Consider the following 20,943-nt stretch of genomic DNA (forward strand, 5'->3'; position numbering starts at 1 on the left):
TCCTTGTCCCTCTCTGATCGTTTGCTTCTCCTTCTCTTCCTCTCCATTAATCTGTTTCTTCTCTTTTCTCCCTCTCCGACTGTCATCTTCTCTTCTCTTTCTCTGTTCATTGCTTCCTCCACACATGGCAGTTATGGCTTCCTCTACTTGTAGGTTTGGTTGGACTAGCAGATGGTTCTTCCTCTCTTCTCCTCTTAGCCTCGTCCCCCTCTTGCCTCCTTGGTCTCTTTCTCTTCCTTTCTTCCTCCCCTTTATCAATTTTTACTTCCTCATCTCTTCTCTTCCTCCCCCTCGCTGTCTCCCATTAGAATAGTTGGAATCAGCTGCCCCATTGCTGACCTGTGTTTCTTCCCTGCTTTTGTTAGAGCTTCAGTCAATCCTTCAATGCTACCAACCCTATTTCCCTTTGCAACGCTATGGCGGTAGTTGTTGCAGTGTTCTCTGCAGTTGCTGCTATGAAGCCCCCTTTCATCAAACATACGCCGGTCTAGCTTGGCCTACTGGTCTTGTCTTTTGTCTATTGTTGCCTAGTTACTGTGCTAGTGTGTGCTTTTTGTTTTGTTCTCAGGCTGTTGTAGTGCTGGTGCCACTTGTTGAGCTCTGTTTTGTTTTCCCATGATCCACTTTTTGTATTATTTCCCCTCCCTAATTGTCTCATTTGGTTAATAATTTATTTATTCATCCAAAAAATAAAAAGTTGAGTTGCAAAGATTCTATTATGTTTTAAACCTTACAAGAGGCTTCACAATTGCCATTGTTTGACAACCAAAGCAAGTAACACAAACCAAATACTCTTAGACCTTACAATTGAAACCTACTTAGAGGTTATTCCCGTCTTATGCAAGATGCTTCCAATTATTCCATCTTTGTTGGGGTAGTTGACTTTTATTCTCTATTCCATCTTATCCATGGAATGCTTTTACACAACATCAACATATGCAAATATTATTCTTCCCCCTGATATCAATGTGTAGCTGTTATACAATAATTATCTCCCACAATGATGGTACAGGGTCCTATTTGGTGCGTAAAAAATTATTTGTTTATGCCCCAAATCAAGTAATGAACTTTTCCAAGTTACTAAGTTCCCCCTACATTGATGCCACATTCACTTACTGTCAAAATGTAGTGAGATATATATATATCCCATCCAGAACCTAGCATAGGAACAGAGCTTGATGCAGATTCAAACCGAAACAGGCTTGTTTTATTGGCAGCATCTAGGGTTGGGTACTATACATGTTGGACCTATGATCCTATGGTTTTTCTATGTAATAAGACCTGAAATATGATAATTAGGTTAGCATAGGAAATTGTTCTTATTTCTGTACTCAGCTTGTAGTTTACATTTTGAATTGTTCTTATTTAAGTCATATTGCAATATTCTCCTTTTTGCTTAGAGAATATTCCCTAAGTGATAATTAGGACTTTTTTTGAGTTTATTTTTATATATTCAGTTAATATTTCATGCTTTCAATTAAATCAGGTTTTCTGGTTTGAAATAGTGATTCAGTTATAGTCATTTTGTAATATATTCCTCTCTGCTTTGGTCCCTTTTTAAGTGATAATAAGGACTTTGCTTTTGAGTCTATTTTGGTTTCCTAGCTGCTTTAAGTTACTGAGTAGGTTAAGGATTGGGTTGCCTTATTAGTGTAGGAGTCCACTGTTGAGTCTTCTCCTTATTAGTGTAGGAGTCTACTTTTGAGTCTTCTACAGATGGTGGTAAAGGGGGCAAAAACTGAAAATGAATTTGACAAATGAAAAGCTTTTGGTGCTAGTCCCTTGTTTTCCATTGAAGACTTCTGTCTTAATATTGATCGAGTTTGATCCTGTGCAGCAGAAGTCCTAGGAGGGTCTAGTAGAAGCTTTCTTTCATGTTCTTGAAGATCTCTTTCAATTCAAATTCAAGGTCAAGATTCAATCTTCTCTCAACTCTTGCTGCCCTGGAAAAAGGTTCAATCTTTTCTCAACTCTTGCTGCCCGGGAAACCTGAAACTTTATTCCCTCCAAAATCAATACAAATCTTTTCCAAAACCAACGAAAAGCATTATTCCACCCATCTCTTGAAACCAACCCTTTGCCCAAAATTACTAACAAACCATTCAATAAACAACACCCTAACCATCTCCTAGCATTATTGCCAAAAACTTCACAGATCCATCCAACATTCCCACCATCTCAGCCTAAAATTCCATCCTTCTCTTGAATCTTACCAAGACCCAAAATTCCCACAGAACAAACCAGGCATCCTAATCATCCCAAACTTGAATCAAATTTCCATTCCCACACCAGAATAGTTTGATCCAATCTCTAGCACCATTTGCCAATTCTGAATCTTAAATTTCCAGTTGAAACACAAACCTCAACTTTGAATCTTAGATTTCCCATTGAAACCCAAACCTCACGGCAGATTCTAGTTTACTTTTTTAGTCATTCAAACTTGAAGAAACCTTCACTCATAGGTCCCCTACCGTAACCTAGTACAACCAACACATAATAATTGACAGAAACAAATTAAGAGTAGCTTCTATGGGTTGATTCCAATACTATAAGTAAGAGAAAATGGCAACTGAGTTTGCAATGACAATAACTTAGTCATGACCAATAACATTTTAAGAGGGGGTCCAGCAAATTGCTATGCCAGAGTTGGACAAAACCACTATCAGCACACTTGCAGATGCAGCTTTCATGTGGGTAACTAAAGCTTGATTCAGTCTAGAGCACACTTGATGAGGTCGCTAAATGATTGGGATTCTAGGAAGCTTCTCTAAACTAAAAAGACAGGAAAATTATGAGCTATCAACTGAATCCCATCCAATGCAAATTATAATTAAGACTCAAATAATTACCAAAAACGCCTTGAGAATCTAATGGATGTCATTGGAACCCCCAATACAATCCATGCGTCTAATCTTATCCTGTTTCTATCTGAGTCTAGAAAGATGAAGCAGCAGAATAGGTAGCAAGAATTCCCTCAAAAAGAAGTGGTCAGCAGCATTGCAAGATATCAAATACTGAGACTAATCAATACGCATTCCCTATCATATGAAAAGAGTTTGAGTTAATATGCATAAAGGTTGGCACCAGGACTTCCAATATGGCTTATCTGAAATAATAAAACCCAGCCATATCCATATACCATGACAATCAGAATTGCTATACAGATCCAGAAAATTAATCTTTCAATTCAAACCCCCATCAAGAACAGAATTTGATGGATTAACCCGTAAATCATATCCTTATAAACCGAGCACGCCATCGCATTCCTTCCCCATACAAAAATAGCCACGAAAAAACATAGAAAATCAAGAAAAATCAGAAACAAAGAAAAGAACCAAAATGGTCCAAGTAAATTAAAAGAAATTGAAGAGAATAAGCAAAAGGCAGATAGCCATACAAATTCCAGTCTAAGTATTTGAGGGTGAAGTAAACATATCACGATGAAGAAACAAATGGGATTGTTCTGATTTTCCACGCTGGCCCCTTTATTGCAATCGAAACCACATCCACACTGAGGACACTCGATGAAATTAACCACCGGGAAATTAGCAGAAGTGATACCCACAGAGAATTCAAGCTGATCGCCAACCCGAGTAACCTGGATGATGTTGACCCAGAACAAGAACACCTTCACACTGATACCCTCAAGCTGCCAGATCTTGTCCTTGGTGAGATGACCCTTAACCGTGGATCTGTATTTGAGTTGGAAGGAATTCTGAATGGTAAAAGTACACGTTTCATTCAGGTAAACAGCAAATTTGCCTGTAGAAGCATCAAATTCATAACCTGAAACCCCTGTGTGAAGGAGACCCATCGGGAAATCATATGATTGAAGGATGTCGTACGCAGAAAGTTGTTCATCGGCGATCGTCACAGAACAAAAACAGAGGAGACTGAAACACAGCAACGCCGTCGGAGACAAGAATTTCCGTCTGAGACTGAAGAAGACTTCGGACGACAAACCCATCTCTTACTTTCCCTGATCTCTACCTTCCTCACCTTCGAATTGCTCTCTATCGCACACAATCACAGACAAGAGTAGAGATACCGAATCCAACGAAACGGCTTCTAAAAGCAGAAAGGGTTTGTTGACCTTCTTAGTTCTTACAACGTGCGTTCAAAGAGCAACCATGTTAAATTAAGGAGGTGCCCCGTCAGCATAAATGAGGTGGATGAATTGGAGGATGACACGTGGCAGACAGCTCGTCCAGTGTTATCCAGTTGACGCTGTGATTTCTTCCATTAGGATCTCCCACAGCATATACCATGAAGAAAAAAAAAATCTGCAGGTAGCAACTAGTTTTTGCATTCCAATTTTTGATCATCTTCTATGATGAAGGAAGGGTCAGTTGCGTCTGTGTCAACTAGGATTTACAAAAGCTCATTTCTTGTTCCTTTTTTCTTTTTAGTGAGACAAAAGCTTGGTAGTAACCATGAAATCATTGATATGGACCCATGTATATATTTTTAAAAATTAACAATAATGTAACATATCCATATCTTTTTGTCAAGAGTAAATCTTATGGACCCATATTTTTTCCTTTTGGGAAAAAAAAAATATTTGAAGATAACTCCAATGTGTTTGTTAACACAATGAGCATGTATTTAATCGAAAACAGAGCATGTAAAATGACTATTATACCCTCAATTTTTTTGTTTTTCGATGCAACAATCATTCGACATGTCTTGGTGACTTCCCTCGTATGAAGCATTTCTCACTCATCAAGATAATGTTATCTTTCATTTAATTTGTATGTAACGAAGAATACCGTTTATTCAGTTAACTAAGGTCTTCAAAATTCAAATGACTTGGAGAAGATACACAGTAATTATAAGAGATACTTTCAATTTTCGGTAAAGAAGAGACATTGACCCTTACAGATGTATTTTATTTTATTTTCATCATATGGTGAAATAAACTGATAATAAAGCAAGATAAAAATACAATCAAATTGAGGAATTCAGTTTGCACAAGACAACAACAGCAATAATTATCAGTTTTTTTGGATTATAGAAGTTCATTTTATTTTGGATCAGTTTGTCGCTTTGACATAATTATGCCATTTGAAAGTGACTTCTAACTGATTTTTTATTTGAATTCAGGATTTATTCAAGCTAGTTTACACACACTTCAACTATATCCTCGGAATAACTCCTACATATTATTTAATTATACCCTAAAAGAGAATAGAATGTATGACTATTTCCATGCACTAAAAAGCATTAATCATGCAACTCACCAACCTTTGATACAGATTTGACAACCACAAAGATTCTCAATATATTCCTAAGAATATTTTTATGACATTTGAGAATAAGAAAAGAACAATAGGGTGTTCTCTGGGGCATAACATTGTGTCTGGCATGTATTCTAAAAATGGATTTTCAAAATACAACATATTGTAAAAATCTATTCTACTCTACCTTTCTTTCCCATTTAAGTTGGGCCAGCCTCTTTCTCGGGTTCCATACTTTGGGACTTTATGTTTATAACGACGTCATGCTTGCTTTGACAGAATCCGGATCTTCTCCCCGTCGGGGAGCACAGAGTGCTCCCCCATGGCTTCCTGACCACAAAAACTAGTGGGTCCCACTGGTGTTGAAATTTTTTTTTTTTTCACCGTGGGCCCCACTGATATATGTGGTTAGGAAGCGTCGGGGTCGGTGATCCGGACTCGCTTTGACACTCTAGAGAAACAAATATTGATGGAACCCATATGAACTCTTACCATGAGCATAAGCTATGAGAAAATCCATTGAAATGACATGACTACGTTGTTAAACCCTTAAATGCCCCTCTTAAATTAGTTGAGATTGAAGATACTAAAGAGTTAGTGAAAGACCCAAAATAACCTTAGAAAAAGTGGTAAGACATGATATGCATGACTTAAGCCTTGTAATTAGTATGAAGTTGATGGAGATCAAACAAAGATCTATGTTATTGATCCTATCCGTTGAGATAGGTAGCTATCGAATGATAAATAGATTCCATTCGAATGCCTTAAATAAATTCACGTAATTACACTCAATAGTATATACTCTAAAAAGTCTTTCTTCTTCCTTGGTCCTTCATTTGGCTTAGTAGTGACTGTTTCCATGAACAAAACCGTCCTGCGGCTGTTGGATGATCGCTACGTGATCGAATTTAAACCCCAACCACTTGTTATTTTAAATACTCGTCGATTCGATAAAGGGAAAAAGAAAGATTCGTTCTAAAACATTCTCTAAAAAAAGAAAAGAAATTGTCCAGTTGTATATACAAACAAGATTCAAAAATTCCTACATGACGGATTCAATCTCAAAAAAAATGCATAAGAGATGTAACAAATGATCGGATTGAAATACGAAGGATCGAGATTTCAATCCATCCACGTGACGACCATCCGACGGCCGTAGGACCAGTGGTAGAGCCACATAGGGCCCCATTTTAAAAAAAAATTGATTACTTCCCTATTTTCCCCTTATTTTTCTCACTTTACATGTGAAATACTACTATTTGACCCCCTCCCAAATATTAAAAATAAAATTTTAAGACAAAGATGACAAGTGTAGATTTCATTATTAATCATTATCCAACGGTTACCATTAAACCCCTACTTATAGGAAACAAAAAGTTAAAATTTAATTAAAAACTAACTCACTATCCATAAATTTTTCCTGATTTATTCTTCTCTCATATTTATTCTCTTATGAGTCTCCTTTGCACATTGGAGTTTTCCTAAATCATCTCTACATTTATTAGGTACTCTCTCACATAATTTTTCTAGTATTCTTTTTTTTTTTGATATGAGGTTCATCCGGGCCAGCTTGCGCACACCTCGATTTACATCCTCAAGGGAGTTTTTTTTGTATTAATACCGCCGAGTGGGTGCGAACCCAAGACTTCTCCTAGGGAAGTTGGATCTTTAACCGCTTTAACATACCACATTTGGCAATATTCTTTTATAAAACTAAAAAACAATGAAACAATTGATTTTTTTTAAATTTAATTACTGAACTAATTATTTTTTTAATATTATATTAAAATAATTATTTAAGTAATAGATATTCTCTCTATTTTTTTTATGTTATCCTTTTTTAAAACGCCGACTTAATTTAAAATTTTTAATTTAATTATTGAACTTATTAAATTACTTGTTTCTTCATTTAGTTATTTTTTCTAATATTGTATATTTGTATAATTATATTGAAGTAATTGTTTTATTAAATTAAAAAAAAAAGAATTATTATGGTAACGGTTAAGAACCTCACTTCTCAGGGGAGAGAAGTTGTAAGTTCAACCCTTGCCGGCAGCATATGTAATATCCCTATCCCCAATTATTCTATACATAAAAAAAAATAATAAAAAAAACCTAATTATTAAAATAATTGTTTTATTAAAAAACAAAAAAAAATGATTGTGGCCATTAAACTAAAATATGGCAAAACAATCTATTAGTGAGCCTCACATGAACCCACATATCATGTAGGGTAATTTAATACTCATCTGCTTGGATAATGATCCGAACTTATTATTGGGCCTCCCTATTATTTAATCTTGGCTGTAGCGGTTGAATAAGCGAAGAAGTCATGCTTTTGCATGTCCACATGAAGAGACCCCAAACTACCAAATGGATAAAATAAATTCAATCATCAAACACCCCCGGCCCCCCAAAATAAAAAGAAAAAAGAAGGAAGAGTTGACCAATAAATTAAACAATCGGGAAATTTTCGTACATGGTTCTGTATTTACATGGTAGCCCCTTCAACCAAGCATGTCTTCTAATGCCATCCAGTTATTGAAACCAGTGGTGCACCATACGTGATCATGTACGATACCTTTCGCCATAAAAAAGAAACTGGATTTTTATTAAGGAAAGAAAAAACTAATGAACGAGCCAAGGCCAGAATCAGATATAAAAAAGAGGAACATTCAATGAAATGAGAATCTCACCCATTAGCATATGGTATCTTACATCCTGCGCAGGGCTCCTTTTTGTTTTTTTCGGTTGTATATGGAATACCTCTGTGACTACCAAAAGGTCCAAAACCCTTGTACACTAAATAAATAGGGGTGCAGCGGCTGCACCTGCAGCCAACGGCTGGATGGGAAGCCGTACACCTATCCAACATCTGGGCCGTTGAATTAAATGGCTTGGATTAAGGTGAGAGTTCAGCTGCCCATCCAGCTGTTGGCTGTACATGCAGCCGCTACACTGAAGCAAAAGCGAATAAATAGAAGCAAAAAGCAAAAATCTGGTTGAAAAGGGCAAAAGGATGAACAAAAAACCAGTAGGCAATACAACTCCTGATGTTGGCATCTTAAGACCACCTAAATTATTGATGTTTAGGAGTAGCGGGGAGAAATACAAGACAAATCGAAGGGCGATCAAGCTGCTGCAGATTCCTTGGCAATCTTCTCAGCCTTGGCAATCACCTCCTCAATTCCTCCTACCATGTAAAAAGATTGTTCTGATAAATCATCATACTTCCCATCCAGAACTCCCTGCCAGAAGACAGGCCAATCCATTAGCCAGAGTCACAAGTTTCAATCAAAGATAATCACTACATTACAAGGGAAGGCAAAACAAACAGTGATAAGAAACCTGCGACCAGGTAATATAATTACAGATAGAACCAGCAATCCACAACTTAAACAAAATAATACAAAGAGTTCCACAGGAAATTGATATTCTGCAACTATCAATTGACTGTGTATTGTTTTCACTTGGAAGCAAACCATACTCAACACCTTTTGATTGCCAAACATAGGTTACCAGATCATTATTGGACTAATATCCTGTCCATTTCTTTGTAGATGTGGGACATGTGTCCCAATATCACATCAAAAGGTTGATGTCTATTTACAAGTCATTATTTTAATTTTATATTTAATCACAACTCTTTGATGTGACTCATAAATAGATTTCAACCATTTTGATGTGATGTTGGGACACATGTCCAACATCTACAAGGAAATGGACTGGATAAATTTTCGATCATATATGGTCTTGTTAATGCAGACTCAGCTCAAAAAATTTTCATGTTTTAGTATAGATTGACATAGGCTTTTAATTATTTGGGTTTATTTATAATAGACTAATGCCAACAAGTGAGAGTCTAAAATAAATGCATCAAATTACTAGGGCAAATTATAGACCCCCTGTGTAAAATTACATCTACTACCCCTAAAAAAATCAATTCCATCCCCCATTCTGTTAAGAATTGAAAGCTATAAATGGACAGCTTTGCTGAAGCAATAAAGGGGCATCTATAATTAATTTTTTTTCTAGGGGTAGTAACTGTAATTGATTGCAAAAATAGGGGGTCTATATGTAATTTGCCCAAATTATTATTACTTTTTGATATGACCAAATCATTAATTACTAAAGAATATAAAGAACTAATATAATTCCCAAGGCCATGGTTTCACATACAAGGGGAGTCATAGGCCATAACAATAGAAGGGAAAGCCCCCCAAGCATCAACAGTCAACCTATTTTTAGGATGATGCGAGTTGGCACAATGATAGAGAGCAGCAGCAACCTTGGATCTAACATAAAGAAAAGCAGAGTCCCAAATCTGTTGGAAGAATATGCCGAAATTGGTATTTTAATTACAAAGCTAGTACCAGAGTAGGTACCATTAACTATTAGCTGGGAAGTAATTTTACTTCGAATTTATATCAGCCAGCTGTCATTAGGTGTGGGGCCTAAGTGGCTAAGTGTGACAGCAAATCAAGTTTGGCATTTGTTTATTGTTTTTAGAAGTGTAAATATTCTCCTTGTTACTTGTAAGGAAGTCTATAATGGGTGTACACAGTGGACAAGGCTCCCATTACTGTGGGTGCTGGGGAGGTCAAAATGTTAGCAGCTGTTTCCCCTGTTTATGGATGTCTAAGGATTCCAACCCAAGACCTGTTGGTTCAATGGAGGAACCTTACCATTACCCGTGTAAGAAAGTCTGTCTAGATTAGAAAGAGTTGCAAGCTCCCCCTCCCTACACCCTTGGAGTACTAGCAGCTTGAGCAGTATGCTATTGTACACTTAATACCAGTAGCAGGATATACCTGGAAACTTGCAATGCTCTCTTTCAACTCTACGTACTTCCCAGGGGCACCTGTGAACACTTCTGCCACATGGAAAGGCTGGCTTAAGAACCGCTGAATTTTACGTGCACGAGCAACAGTCAATTTGTCATCTTCACTAAGTTCATCCATTCCCAAAATGGCAATGATATCTTGAAGATTCTTGTAGTTCTGAAGTACTTTCTGTACACCACGAGCAGTGTTATAGTGTTCTTCTCCTAATATATGAGGAGAAAGCATACGAGAAGTCGAATCAAGGGGATCAACAGCAGGATAGATACCAAGCTCAGAGATCTGCGGTGAAAAGATGAAAACATCACCAATAAAAGATCGAGCAAAACAACATTAACTTCTGATAAAGAGCAAGTCAAATTACCTGACGGGACAACACAGTAGTAGCATCCAGATGAGCAAAGGTTGTTGCAGGAGCAGGATCTGTCAAGTCATCTGCAGGAACATAGATAGCCTGGACAGACGTGATCGAACCTTTCTTAGTTGTGGTGATACGCTCCTGTAGGCCTCCAAGATCAGTAGCCAAAGTTGGCTGGTAACCAACAGCAGATGGGATACGACCAAGCAAAGCAGACACTTCTGAGTTTGCCTACAGAATGAAAAACAGAAGGTTATTTTATTTTATTAAAAAAATGAAAGAATTACATAATTAGTTGAAGTTCATTGAAAAGAAAATTACCTGCGTAAAACGGAAAATATTGTCAATGAAAAGCAGCACATCCTGCCCTTCAGCATCTCTGAAGTGCTCAGCTACAGTCAACCCTGTAAGCCCAACACGAGCACGAGCACCAGGAGGCTCATTCATTTGACCATAAACAAGAGCACACTTGCTGTCACTCTGAGAAGGGATGGCATAACAGTTGGAATTAAACCCTGGGTGTGGAAGACTAAACAAAGTAAGGAATAAAAGGGACAGGAAGGGGCACATTGCTCAGACCTGCTTGTCCCCTAGCTTAATGACACCACTCTCCATCATTTCCCTGTACAGATCATTACCCTCTCGAGTTCGCTCCCCAACACCAGCAAAGACAGAAAAACCACCTGGACAAAGAAAAGAATAATAATAATCATTGAACATATTAAAAAAAATAAAAAATCAACCAATGCGTGATTCTAGATGAAATCTTTAAGCATAGACCAACCATGAGCTTTTGCAACATTGTTGATCAGTTCCATAATAAGCACTGTCTTTCCGACACCAGCACCACCAAAAAGTCCAATCTTCCCACCTCTTTGGTATGGTGCAAGGAGATCCACAACCTGTAGGAGGTAGCATAAATTGTATTCTTAGAGAATAACATTTTAACCAGATGAAGAATGAAGAGAAGTTTCAACAAAGTAGGGGGCCAAGACGAGGGAAAAAATAGATAAGTTCAAGCATTGAAATGCCTTTTGAGTGGGGAAAAATAGAAAGAACGGATGTACCTTGATTCCAGTGACAAGGATCTGTTGTTCAGTGGCTTGGTCGACAAAGGCTGGGGCCTCACGATGGATGGGCAGGAAGTGGTCGGTATCTGTTGAAAACTTGGAAGGAAGAATAGAGAGTCAAAAATGCAACCTTGAAAGGAAAAGAGTGTACTGAAGGAACTCAGAGAAATAAAGGGTATACCGATGGTCCTTTAGGCGACATGTTAAATAAAGGGAACGGAAGTAAAATCAAATAAAAAATAAAGTGGAAAATTATGAAACTTTTACCTCAAAAAAATCAGATTATGGAATATAAAAAACTCCAAAACATAATGAACTTTAAATTTGAATTTCACCTTTGTTTGAAATGCAGTTCCTTTATCAAAAATAGAAAAAGAATTACATTGAATGTGAATCTTTATGATACGAGTTTTCTGTAGATTACGCAGTCATAATTACGAAAGTTTCCTCTTTCCTTTTTCAAACATGATTTCACTACCCTTTATTTGCAACCAAACGGAGCTGAAGGAATTCAGATTTCTTACTTATATCACCCCTCTCATCAATGGGCTCGCCAATAACATTCATAATACGGCCAAGAGTAGCCCTGCCAACAGGCACCTAATAATGCATCCACAAGACAAAATTAGTATGTCAAATCAACAGGGATATATTAAAATTAATGTGCAAAATGCAAATGAAAAAGGAAAAAAAAACAGCTTACACATCGCCAATTTTTGTATCACCTTTGAAACACAGAAGTAATATCTAAGGTAATGCAAAATTCAAACACTTCTGGATATCAAGTGGAATTCAACAGAGAATAAGATAAAACAATGAAAAATCCATTCTAATCCAGAAAACAACAAGCTATTAAAATTTCTGGCCAATAGTTTCACAACTCTTAACCAAGAAAAATGGTAGGCACCTTGCTTGGAAAAGGCTACAGTCAGTACTCAGTAGTGGACCAATGACTTGAGCAATACATTGTTGAGGTACTTGAGTTACACCCAACTTATGTTTTAAAATAAGCCATCAAAATGGTTACGATCCAACACTGTGATAGGCCTTATGGGAGAGTCCATTAACTATAAAACCTAGTGTTGTTTATAAATACTAGTTGAAAGCAATGGTCTACGTATTCCAACTAAATACTTAAGGTGTAATGCTTTAAGCAACCTTGTACTTAAACCCTAACCCTAACAATCTTAAAGCATTACTCATGGATGTATTTATGTTCAAAATAAAAAACCAGTGTTAGACAAAAAGGCTCAAAAGTTTGATTCTCCATGGTACAAACTTTGGCTCAAGTTTTGAGGTGAGCAACTAGTCTCTTTAATTAAGACTTTCAATTTTTAAATTGATTGATATAACTAAGACTAGGGATAAAAGGGGGAAAAATTAAGCTAACAAATAATCTCGTTTGCACTAGAGACTAGAGTATTATCTATTGGTTCTTAATGTTTGACATTGGTTCAACAATCTGAAAAGGGATTTCCAAACAATAAAGCATCAACCATTAGAAGGTTCAGATTTCTACTCCATTGGAAACCATGAGAGGTAAAATTTAAACCAATGTTTTGTCTTTTCCTGGTTTACTTTGTTGTTGCTTAAAGAATAGAACCCATGAGAAGACAAAAAGTAAACCAGGAAACAGACAAAAGAAAAATTTTCCTAGGTTTTCAGTAGAGCAAAAATCTGAACATTTTGATAGTTGTTTCTTTATTGTTAAGAAACCTGTTTTCAGCTTGTCTAAACCAATAGATAATAAATGTACTCTAAAACCAAAAAGGTTGTTTGTTAGACAGGTTCCACAAACCCCCCCCCCCCAAAAAAAAAAAAAAAAGAAGAAATAAAAAAAAAAAAAAAAAAAAAAGAAAAAGAAAGAAGAGGCAAACTACTGTCACGTATATCAATCAATCAAAAGTTGAAAGTTTCAATTAAAGATTAGGGAGTCTCTTGTTGCTTACCTTGAAACTAAGCCAATGTTCATAAAGTGAAGAATCAAATTGTAGAGGCTTTTCTTTGTTGATCTCAAAGAGGAATATGTCCATAAGTAATGATTAAGATTATTAGGGTTAGGGTTTAAGCACAAGAGTGCTTAAAGTATTACACTTTGAGTATCTAGTTTGGAATACCCTAGCCGTTGCTTCCTGCTAATATTTATAGAAAACGCTAGGTTCTACAGTTAATAGACTCTCATATAAGTCCCATTACACTTTCGTAACCAATTTGATGGCTATATTAGAACATAAGTTGGGTATGACTCAACATACACCCAGGTTTTTCAGATTATAAATAGTTAGATTGATCCCAATAATCATAATGAAGTGAAATGTCACAAAAAACTGACCTTTCATTAACTTTAAATAGAACCATATTTCTGTCATAAAACCAAAAATCTGAGCCCAGATGACAAATACAAGAGCAATACTACAATCTAACTTCAATCATCTCAGATGAACGAGAACAGTTGAAATGTACGAGTCCCCCCGCCCCACACACACACAAAAAAAAGCCAAATTCGTTTACAGTGACTCCGGGATCTGATTGCAAAATCAGCTGAGTCTACAAACAGAACGCATTAAAGAATGGAAAAAGACATTCAACTACACAAAGACATCCAATTCTTAATTCGACTAGTTCAAATGAATGGGAAGGGCAGGGGTTGTAGGTAGAGAAACTTACAGTGATAGGAGAGCCAGTGTTGAATACCCGCTGACCACGAACGAGCCCTTCGGTACCGTCCATGGCAATGGTCCTAACCATATTCTCTCCCAAATGCTGCGCGACTTCGAGGACCAAGCGAATAGAATTATCCATAACTTCAAGAGCAGTCAAGATCGGAGGCAATCCTTCATCGAATCGGACATCGACAACAGCACCAATCACCTGACAGACTTGCCCAATGGAACCGGCCCCTGTAAATTCATCAGTGATCTTACCGCTAAGACCAGCACTCTTCGCTGGCTTAGAGGGAGTGCGAGACGGAGCAGGAGCTGCTGCCGCAGTGGCATAATCTACGACTCTGTTGAAGAGGAAACCCTTGGGAGAAGCCCGAGAGGAAGGAGATGGGGAAGGGGTTCTAGCGTTGACGATCGAAGGCTTCGACGCAGAGCGACGTGCAGAAGACCTTAGAAGAGATGATAAGACCTTGCGAGAAGCCATAAATCTAACGTTAGCTCACTCTGCGTTACACTCAGCAACGGACACCAATCTGCATTGGCAAGTGAACAAGAAAATGATTATGAACTGCACAACAAGGGTTAATAACTAAACAGGAAGTCAACAAACCCCCAACAAGTGGCAAGTTACCATCGGGTATCGGATTACAGACCATAGTTTGTGCAATGTACCACAAAAACGCAAGACTGGCTGGTAGGCTCAAACCCCCAACAAGAACCCCCAAGGTGCATTGTACCAGGACGACAAACACGACAAATCCTGCCCATGAAATTTCACCTGAAAACACCGAAGTAAGATGGGCTGCTCTAAACAGACATGCCAAAGCCACGATAGAGTTGAGTGGAACAATCATCATCGTCTCTAAGTTAGGCTGACCAGATGGTGCTCGATCAAAAACCACTCCACCCTCCTCGATTAAGATTAATGGTAAGCCGCGGGCCAAGGGACAGGGCCAGGCAAGGCGCCCGGAGTCCACACCCCCATTATGGAGGTGTTGTCCCGCTCTAAATGAATATCGGGCGCGGGAGGAATCAAAATACCGGAATGCTCCGGAAGTGTCACATCTTTCCCCGCGACGACACATTCCTTGTCGGCGGTAAAGAAGATACCCATAAAAGCATCTTGGAGATTTTCTCGACCTCACGGGACAAGAAATCAACGGAGAAAAGCGGATCTTCTTCGAGAAATGTCAACAAACAACGAAGGCACAATTGACAAATAGGGATAAGGAAGTAAAGGATAGACAAACTACTGGACAAGCCGCGGAAAGCACGATCAAAGAACACAAGGCAATTCTAAGGTAAGAGCTCGACTCTCAAATTGGAAAGGCCAACCCGCGGGAAGGAAGCGATCAAACGGTTCCAACCGACGCAACGGAATGCAAGCCCGGTCCTAAAGCAATCGAACCAGATGGATTCTCTTTGGGAGATTTGGCCGGACATCCGGAGAAGGCAAAACAACTAACGATCCCCGGAGAATATGTTGTAAATCTAAGAATCAAGGGGGCGGCCCGTGATGGAAGATATCAAACAGCCCTTTAAGGCAAGGTTGGAGACTCTTCATGAACCCGATGCATTATGGGTCGGGGTCTACGAGACAAGTACCCCGCACTCATCGATCTTTGATGCAAAGGTTAAACGAAAAGGTGGACTTGGACCGGAAAAGTCGGAGCAATTCACTACTAGAGGAAATGGTAAAAAGAGAAGTTGGGAATGTGTCAAACCGTTTGGAGTGACCCATGGAGGAAGAATTATCCAACAATAGCAAAAGAGAACCCGGAGATGGATTGTGGCTCAAAAGCAACAAGCCGATATGATCAATATCGCAGCCATAACAGGAATGTCGCAAGGCCAAAAATCCAAACTTGGTTTATCACGTTGTCCCGGTCACTAACACGGAAGATGATAGATGGGTTTCGTGCTTCAAACGGAGAATTTTCATCCAAGCTAGCAGGAGAATGAGGAAACGGCAACACCAACAGGATGAATGAGTGTGAAAAGGTGGTGGAACCTTTGGAAAATCCCCACATCCAAGATTTAAAACCTTGGCGGTGAATGCGGTCTACCACCAAAGGAATAGTAGGACAATGGGTAAAAACGACAAGGTGTGTACGTCAAAGGAAGAAGAAACGACGGCACGCTCAGAATTGGACCAAGCGAATGGGCGGCGGATCGCCGGACACGCCGAGTTGTACCATGAGTCAATCATAGGATGGTGTAGGAATACGTCCTAAAGCCTGTGCCAACAAGGAGGAAGCGTGGACCCTCCTACTCATTATTACATGCTATTTCCTATGGATAGAAAGAAACAAAGTTGTTTTCAAATGTTCAACCCAACACACAGGGTACAAACATATCACAATGGGCCAAACCCAATGGACCCATGGAGCACGCGGAAGGGGCTGCCAAACCCAAACACATATGAAAATATGCAAAATAAAAAAGTTGAAAGTATTGTGCTTTAATGGTATTTTTGATGTTATTAAAACAACACAAAACAAATGTTGGCGGGGTACATCAGAAAAAAGACGCGGATGGGCTGGGAAATGGAAGGGAGCCACTATCCGGACACAGGACAAACCAAATGGTGGAGAAATGGAAGCACCTCATGGGATCAAGAATGGACAAGATCATGCTAAGAAACACCAAAACATACAAGAAATGGGAGCCAAGAGGAGCGCAGCCATTGACAACACCATACGCGGCCACCACATAACGCCACTCAATACCCTAAGATTGCCCCTAGAACATGCTGGCAAGTTAAATCCCCACACTACTGGACTTTGTAGTAAGTTAGCAATGTTGGCTAACACAGACAGACTAAGTGTAACCAAATGGATTTTTCTTAATTTGAAGGTTTTTTTCTATCAAAAAAAAAAAAACTAAAGGCCCTCTCGAATACTGAATACCTCTCCTTCAGACACCGAACCGACAGGAAGTCAAGACTTGAAAAGCTCAAAATAGAGGACGTGAAAGAGATGTTTGAGGTCGGATTCATCCGGATTTTTGGCGTCCGAAGCGCGTCAAGGAAACGCTTTTACCCGCGAGTGAGGAAAGAATATGTCAATAGCTCTGAAAGAATATGCCCACGACAACCCTTTTGTCATTTTTTTTTTTTTATTTTGTCTTCTTCTTCTTCTTCTTTCTTTTTTTTTTTTTTTTTTTTTGTTTAGTAGTAGTGATACAAAAACATGTTTACGAATAGTTTATCAAAGATGCTAATCAAAAGTGGTGTTAAAGTCATCAAAACCCATATTCAAATTGCACCAAACTTCATGTGGTGTAGTACATAGAGATGGTGCCATAGAAAATCCCATTTTTAGTTACGCCTCAGAATTTATCAGTGATTTTTATTCTCCCTGTACTCATATAGTGAAAGTTTTCATTTTCTACAACCCTATACACCATCCTGCGTTGTTCAATAGTTTGTTAGATATCCTTGCACACAACAAAGTGGGTGAGTGTATACATATTGTATTTGTTCTAATATCACATTTTTCTATTGGCCATGCCACATGGAAGTCATCATGTGAAGACGTTGAACCTACAATAATGAAATTAGATGGCCATAATTTAAGCTCAACTATCCATTTATTAACATTACATAGTATATTGTAGGGGCTGGGTTTTTGTTTGTTAAAAATAACACTATTTCTTTCCCTCCAAATAAAATAATAATTTATTATAAAAATAAAAATAAAAACCACTGGTTTATTTTCTTATCTCCTTTGCAAGGAATATATTTAATGAGTCTCAATGACTAAATATTTTATTCAAAGATATGCACTAGGTTTATATTAATCTTGGATTAGAATATTATAAATACCTTATGTTTGTTGGTGTCTATGAAAGGCCAGAAATAGGTTGATCTTTGAAACTGGGGTTAGTTCACCTTGAGAGGTATTGCATTGTACAATTAAGGAGTATGAAGAGAGGTATTGCATTGTACAGTTAAGGAGTATGAAGACTTTAGTTCAGCACAAGCTCCCTTGCTCTTCTAAGAGTAGAGTACAATTTGCTCACAAGTAGTGAAGATTCAATCCTTTCTTGGTCTCCTCCTCCTAAGGCTGCGTTTGTTTGCAAAGGTGGGATGGGAAGAAAAAAACATGTGGGCCCCATGTATGGTGAGGGAGAAGGAAAGGAAATGAAAGGAAAAGGTTTTGTGAAAAAGTGATAGTGGTGGGTCCCACTTTTTGCTTTTCCAAACTTTTTCACAAAATCCTACCAAATTTGTGGGGTTTTAAAATAGCTTGCGGTGGGAAAGTTGGGCTGCCACATCACCAGACAACTTTTCCACAAAATCCCACCAAGGAAGCTTGTCTCTCACTTTCCCACCCCAAGCAACCAAACAATCTACAATTTTGGGATTTAAGAGAAAAGTAAGAAATCTACACTTTTTTCAATAATTTTTCCACCCCTTTTTTCCCACCCCACTTTTATTCCAGTAGCTTTAAGGGAATCTTTAAGTTGAATACTGATGTTGTCTTCTAAAAAAAACAAGGGGGGGTGGGTTTTAAATTGGGGGGTTTAAAGGGAAGTTCCGCTTTTTTTTTTTTCCCCCCCCCCCTTTTATTCCCCCATGGAAGGAGAAGGTTGGATTTTGTTTTGAAAAATATATAATATAATATAATATACTATTTAGATAAGTTTCAAAATCATTAAAACTCTATCTCCCTAGTTTTGTTTTAGGACTCTTGTTTCTATAGGACTCTTCTGGATGTATATTAGGTGATTTAGATTACCATATGCGTTTAGTCCCACATCGGATGGAGCGAATGATTATATGATTATATAATCGTATATAGCTCCTAAGTGGGGTGTATCGGTAGAGAGCTATGTGTGGATCACGCGATGCAACGAGCAAGGGACCAAGCGGGCGTGGTTACGGTAGTGGTCCGTAGACCCTAGTCTAACCAAGCCATGGGGCACCTTAATATTATATAAATAATATTAAGTTGTCTATGATGGGACTTGGGACTTGGGGACGTGGGTCGTGGGTCATGGATCTAGAAGCGGGTCATGGATCTAAAAACCCGGCTTTGGGTTTTGCGGAGAGAGAGGTGACGATCATACGGCACAACTCTCTGCAGATGACCTTACGTACATATGCGCCCTCGAAGGTGTCCATACGAGTTAGTAAATAGAGTTAAGCTCGAACAAGAGGCCATTCCGTTTTGGTGAAAAAGAATTTTGAAAAACTAGTGTTAGAAAATTCCTTCTTTTGTTTTCTTCATTCGGTCGTGTATTACCTTCGGATCTCCTTTGCAAGTAGACTCCGTTGGAGTGCTGCCTTCGGATCTAAGAGTTGTTGTATCTTGGAGGTAAGAACGTCAAGGTCAAACCCAGCAGCATAAAGGGGGCGTTCAAATACCTTAAGGAAAAGTACAGTTCGTACACCTCAACTCACCCTGTGAAAGTTCGTACTACATTCGGGTAAGTGATTCTGACATAAAGAATATTTTATATATTTGTTTCTTCTTGATTCTGTAATTGGTCTGTCTGTACTGTGCCTCTGGTCTCTTGGTTCTAACAAGGTGAAGTTGTATCTATTAGAGAAAGTTTACTAGTAGCAATGACTGAGGGGGTGGATCGTTTGTTGATTGAGAATGATTCCCAAACAGTAATTAGAATTATCCTTTCTTAGGTGCATGTACCCTACGATTTGAGGAGTGTAATTGAGAATATAGTGTCTCTGTCTTCATATTTGCTATCTTGTAAATTTTCTTTTATTCCTAGAGAATTCACTTGTGTTGCACATTCTCTAACGAGGGAGGTTGTCAAGTCCATAGGTAGGATTGATTGGCCATGTTCCAAATGTTGGGTGTTAGATCTTTGTAAGTCTGACTCTAAGTATTATTACAACACTTTTGAATGAAGTTCCCTGAGTGCTAATGCTTGCACTTCCATTTTCTTCTCTGGCCTCTTTGCTTCTTCACTTTTAGATAACAAAAAGTGTCCCCCCAAATACAGAACTAATACAAATAACGAAGAAATAGTAGATTTAGATAAGAAGCAACGTAAAATTAACCAAATTTGATACTTGAATATTTAGTTTGATAACCCTCTACTAATTCTTCTTTGGCTCAAAATATGATGGTTCTCCAACTTCAAAATGCAAATGTGTGAAAGCCCACTAGAAGGAGGAAGAAAAAAATATAGAAAAATAAAATGTAGTTGAATCCTATAGCTCATTGGGTACCCAATGGGAAAGCCTCTCAAAGGAGAAAACCTAAACTCAACTTCAACAAGGGCATCTACCCACACACTGCCCACAAAACAATGTCAATTTAGGTTTGGTTGTGAGAACTTAAATGTGGATATTCTAAGGGATAATTTTGAGACTGATAATTCAAAGAGGTGGCTTAGTGAGCCAGCTATTGGGGTGATGACTATTGAAGCCAAAATCATCCTCATCCAAAAACATATGAAGAGAAATCTAGCAAGCAAATGGAATCCACCAAGTGTGTGTCCAACTGGGAGATCTTGCTAGGTTGGTGTGTCTGATGTGGTGGTGCTTGTAGTGTGCAGTGTTGGATGGATGCCATGTGGATTCTATTAAATCTTATCCCAAAAAAGAAGCACGTGCAAATTATGCCAAATTAAGTGAAATAAATAAGTTTTTCCTTCATTTGAACCAAACCATTTTTTTGTGCGCAAGAGATTTATGGAGTCATCACACCTGCATCTAACGTTGGGCACCACAAGCACTACCGTCTCAATTGCATCAGCCTAACAAAATCACCAACTAGGTGGATTCCAACAATTCGACCCATA

General features: G+C 38.2%; 1 protein-coding gene across 1 annotated transcript; it reads right to left on the bottom strand.

Moving 5' to 3' along the window:
• Nucleotides 1–7,718: 7,718 nt before the first annotated feature.
• Nucleotides 7,719–14,768, bottom strand: LOC149024625 (ATP synthase subunit beta, mitochondrial). Its single transcript, XM_089144842.1, has 9 exons — nt 14,174–14,768; nt 12,031–12,106; nt 11,504–11,592; nt 11,221–11,338; nt 11,016–11,119; nt 10,758–10,916; nt 10,443–10,667; nt 10,049–10,360; nt 7,719–8,485 (listed from the first exon to the last, which is right to left on the bottom strand). Exons 1-9 carry the CDS (start codon nt 14,651–14,653, stop codon nt 8,369–8,371), a joined length of 1,680 nt encoding a protein of 559 aa, XP_089000968.1. The 5' UTR covers nt 14,654–14,768; the 3' UTR covers nt 7,719–8,368.
• Between the last annotated feature and the right edge of the window lie 6,175 nt (nt 14,769–20,943).

This window comes from Hakea prostrata, chromosome 2 (genome assembly GCF_041222555.1).
Source record: "Hakea prostrata isolate BN-2017 chromosome 2, UWA_Hpros_2, whole genome shotgun sequence".
NCBI classification, from domain to species: domain Eukaryota; kingdom Viridiplantae; phylum Streptophyta; class Magnoliopsida; order Proteales; family Proteaceae; genus Hakea; species Hakea prostrata.